Consider the following 4,863-nt stretch of genomic DNA (forward strand, 5'->3'; position numbering starts at 1 on the left):
AAAGAGAAGAGGTTTCTTTTAATACATTCAACACACATTAGGAAAAAAGTTCAGAAGTTAACCAAGTGAATCGACATATTTGTTTGCATGTGGCTTTCTACAGAAAGGACACTGGTGAACAAAGACCAGTGTAATCCATTAGGAATGAGAAGCTGGCTATAAATGAACAACATGTGAATTGTTTGGGACGGTTACAGGATTAGTGATGAGCCTACCAGCGACCGACGGACACATGCATCCATGACACACTTTTAATGTACCAGCTGGTACAAGCCACAGGGCCAGATGCTTTTGATGTAGACAAACAGATTGCTACTCATGTGGACTGCAAAGGGAGGTTCGCAGTGGTGCAAAATAGGAAAAGAATATAGATGAGGGTGAGGAAGGTAGTGATCTATCTTCTGGCACTCCAGCTAACATCTCATATTTATGCCTGAAGAAAAATCTAACCAACGACAAATTTTCAGGAGAAAAAAATAAGGTCATCACCAAGAGAACTAATTTGAAAAATTCGTGGCTCACACATGATCATGTTAAGGGATAACACAGCATGAAAAAGGTAAACAAGTGTGGTCTCCTAAGATTTTGTGTTACTTAAAAAGGGACCATGATTTTAAAAGAAAGGTGTAGAGGTCACAGAAGACTAGAGAGGCCCTTCCCCACCATCAGGAGAGAGCAGCTGCTGCCTCCAGCAACAGCGAAACGAAAAATGCTGAAGACACCAACCTATTTTTACTGTAAAGGAGAACAGAGTCAGCAGTTGCACGCAGTCCCCTGCAGTGGGGGCAGAGGTGGGCTTTGAAAGCAGCAGGGACAGGACCCTGCGGACCAACCCTCCCAGCCTGCGTGCGAGCGGAAGGGAAGGGCAGGCTGGCACCGCTCCCCGCTGACCCGGCACAGGGCGCAGCACAGCAGGGAGCAGTGTCCCTTGGCTGTCCCCTGCTCCCAGGGCTCGCAGAGGGTCGCGGTACGCGGAGCCCCGCACTCGGAACGGGCACTGGGCTGCAGCTTGCACTGAACGGCGCCTCGCGCTGGCCCCTGCCCCATCCTGGTGCGCAGCAAGCGCGCGGGTGGCACAAAAGCTGCTTTTGTCTCCTCCGGCACAGCTCAAGTGGGCTCCTGTAGCCGATCCAGCCCAGTAGCTGCAGGTACTCCAGCTCCCACAGGGACAGAGCTGTAAAAACACGCATGTTAAGGTCCAGCTTTCCCTTTCTGTGTTCCCCGTCCCTCCTCTTCTTTCTCAAAAGAAGGTAGCAGAGCTCTGCAGCTCTGGAAGAAAGAAGCATCCCAAAGTCCCTACACCTTAAGATCCACCTGAAAGGCCGTCTATACAGTGTTGCAGGAAGACTAAACCTGAACTGGTAAATTCCTGAAATCCTATTAATTTATATTGTCCCAGTTTGAGTGCCTTTTTGTGGTGTTTGTAACAGACTTAGCTTAATCTAAGCAGATTTAGCACTAATAACTAGAGCTCACTAATGTATATTGCAATTATGTATCATACTGGGAAATCCTGTTCCCCAAGGGAAAATATTGCTGCCTCCCAGGAGTGGGAGCAACTAATACTAATCTAAAAAGATCTCCAGACCTATCAGACACTGCTCCCTCCCATTCACAAGTAACCTTTTCTATAGCATTCGAGAAGGCAAAGCCTAAGCAGCATGTTTTGTTCCATTTTTAATGATTTATGGATTTAATTCAGGATTCACAGCAACACTCGCACTGAACTTTCACATTTGTCCTCCATCCATTCTCTCCACAGAGGCTGTTCTTCACTGGCAGCAGCTGCTCCCCCTTTGCTCTTTATGAACTGTATGAGATAACAAAAATGTTTAAAGGGGATTTTTGTCTTACTCAGAACAAAATTACTTTTCTGCATGTCATAAGCTAAAGGAAGTGAGTCTGAGAGAAGAATTATGCAGTAACAAGCTCCAAAGGCTGCAGAAGTAAACTGGAGGATTGAAGACTACTCCTCCTTAACCTCAAATGTCTCCATTTTGTTTTTTAGCTGTGTCATGTGATGGTTGGGGATTTACTGCACATGTGTATGTGATGATTGATGGGAGAGCCAACATCAATTTCAATCTCTGCTAAACGCTACTCTCTCATCAGTACAGAAAACCTGGCATTCAGGCTCCCTGTACCATACCCAAAACAGCACCACATATAAAGCACTGGTATACGTGCACCAGCTCAGATTTGTTCAAAACCATTAGCAAGTTATCTTCGTGCTGGTCAGCTTTGTGCCAAACCTGCATTTCCTAGCACAGATGAAATCAATTCTACATTACGTCTACTGGCCAATCTAACAAAAATACCATACTCAACCCACACGTGATCCATAGCAAAAGGAAAAAGGGATGTTAATACAGGACCTCAAGTCTAATATTAATGATCATGTAACTTGAAGGGCAAGGTCTAGATTAATGCCACTGAACTTTGAGTACTTTGTCAAGACCTCTAAAATCAGCAGCCATGTTATCCCAGACTTCCTCTGTAACCAAAGGAAAGCTATACCTACCTCCAGAATGTTATTTGGCTTAGCCGATTTTCCACATGAATGTGCCTGCTTCTCCCTACTGACTACCAGAAGGAGCCTCAGGCAATGAGTCAGTACTACAGTCAAGCAGGTAAAGTCTGGACCTGAGCATGGGATAACACAGCATCTCTCCTAACTTGCACAGGAACGTGAAAAATCGAGGGGAAAAAAATCATGTAAACCTGTATTTTGTGTTAAAACCAGGTAAGTATAATTTGAAATAGATTGCGAAGAACATTCGGAAAATAAGAAGCAACAGTAGTCGAGAGAAGTTTGCTCTCCGTTTATGTGATTTGTCTCTAAGGGGCACGTTATTGTTGTTCTGCCATGGAGCAATTGAAGCTGAACAAAACCTCGCCAAAGCCCCTCACCCTCTGAGGAGCTTGGTCTTTATAGCTCAATATAAGCTCGATCCAAATATGAGCCCACCCAAATAAACAGAAACCACTCCTTCTGACTGCAGGGCATTCTGCATCCACTTGACGTTAATCGCTGGTGTTAACCGCCACGTGCTAATGGCTGAGAAATGCCGCCCAGACACAGCTCCTTGCTGTCCACCATTTGTAAACCCACAGCAGCAAGATCACAGAAATAAACCGCGCTGGCTCAAGGGAGGCGAAACCCTTCACACACCTCTAACCTAAAGCTGTCTCCCAGGACAGCAAAGACAGTCTTATTAGGCTGCAGCTATGTGGTGAGGTGCGTGAAACGAGCTCCACATCCCCTTCCCCTAATGCACCTATGCGCTGATGGGTAACGCGAATAGCCGGTGGCCTGACCAACTCTGAGGACTGACCTCCCTCATCCTCCCGGGACGCAGAGCGTTTTATCAGCATGGAAACGGGCTGCATTTGTGGTTTTACTGCCTGTGAAAAAGCACTTGTTCTGTGAAGAGTGAAAACTTCTCTCTCAAGCGCTGTAAACATCATAAACACTACAAACATTTTAAAATAAAGCCGCAACTGCCTTTACTATTATCACTTCTGCACAGGTCACCCCCGAAGTGCTTAGCAAACACACTCTCATATGGAAATGTACTATTTTGTCCCAGGGGTAGTTAATGAAGTTTTATAAGTAATGATGCTGAAGTACCTGGCGATTATGCAAGTGATTTCAGCTCAGGGAAGATGCTGTATGCTTCTCAGGTTGTCTCACTAATTTCCATCTTCCTCGATGTGAGCTACCATTCGCTATTCGCCATTAAGCAATTTGTTTTCATACTGATATTAGAAAAGCGAAAGAAAACAAAGACCCTCAGGGAGAAAGGTTTTTCCCTAAAAAACAGAGTTTACAGAAGCACATCAACATTTAACAAACACACCCGAACAAAGTCTGTATTTTAAAAGACAACCTTGTGGCAGCTTGTGTTGTATCTATAGGGTTTTTTTGAGGCTGGGTGTCATGAAACAATTTGCAGTCTTTTAAAAAGAGCACTTACCCAAGGGAATAGAGACGGCATTGCTTGCTTCTGATTCGATGAATGAGGCTAAACCTCTCGTCAAGACAGATCGACCAGGGCTTCTTTGCAGTCTCAGAGTACCCTCTCAGGCTGTTCAGGTTCATGCGTTCACATGAAATCTGTTGAAATCAAAGGATGGTTCATTTTAAGGCATGACTTGTAATTTGTTTTTAATTTGCCTTCTGGGGAAAGAGTGGAAAGAAGAAAAATGTTAATTGGTTTCATTTAAATCTGATCATCATCCTGACACACAGCTATGGAGATCCGATGATTTTATTTTCCTTGTTCATCTGTTCTGCTTGGTGAAATTTAAGTCTTACATAATGCCCCAGAGCGCAACACAGTTTGAAAAGCAAATAATTAAGCATTAGTACTACACCCAAAAATCAATTTTCCCAAGAACAAGATATTTTGGCATTAAAATGTTTTGGGTTTTTTTTTTTTTTTTTTCCTTTCTCAACCTTGGAGTGGATTCTGAATCCTGAATAATGTTAAAATCACGGTACCATTCAAGATTTTAATCACAAGTTGCAGTGCCGCTGCAACGTACACCATATACCTCACCTAGAGTGTCCTGGACCTCAGTTCCAGAGGGGATTTAATCATTACCCCAACGCATCCCCTCTCCAGCAACAAAGGGATTTAAGCAAGTGCTTAACAGAGGAATCGTAGCATGTGTGTCTACGCTGTGCTGGCTTAGGCACCTAGAGTCGAAAGCCAGGATAAAAACACAGCAAAAGGAGGCCCTGCAGGGAGGAACGCTGTGAGTCAAGGTCCTTGGGCAGGCCAAGAAAGCAAGGACTCAGAAGCGCTGGGTTCATCCGAAACCTGGAAGTGTCAAAAACCACTCGACTGAGAGGCGAAG

General features: G+C 44.6%; 1 protein-coding gene across 1 annotated transcript in view; it reads right to left on the reverse strand.

Moving 5' to 3' along the window:
• Nucleotides 1-4,117, reverse strand: part of METTL24 (methyltransferase like 24) — a 24,533-nt gene extending 20,416 nt beyond the window's left edge. Inside the window, exon 1 of the mRNA XM_010291977.1 lies at nt 3,978-4,117. Within this exon, the coding sequence (XP_010290279.1) occupies nt 3,978-4,102 (125 nt within the window). The 5' untranslated portion in view covers nt 4,103-4,117. The remainder of the gene's footprint in view (nt 1-3,977) is intronic.
• Between the last annotated feature and the right edge of the window lie 746 nt (nt 4,118-4,863).

This window comes from Phaethon lepturus, unplaced genomic scaffold (assembly GCF_000687285.1).
Source record: "Phaethon lepturus isolate BGI_N335 unplaced genomic scaffold, ASM68728v1 scaffold42007, whole genome shotgun sequence".
Classification (NCBI taxonomy): Eukaryota; Metazoa; Chordata; class Aves; order Phaethontiformes; family Phaethontidae; genus Phaethon; species Phaethon lepturus.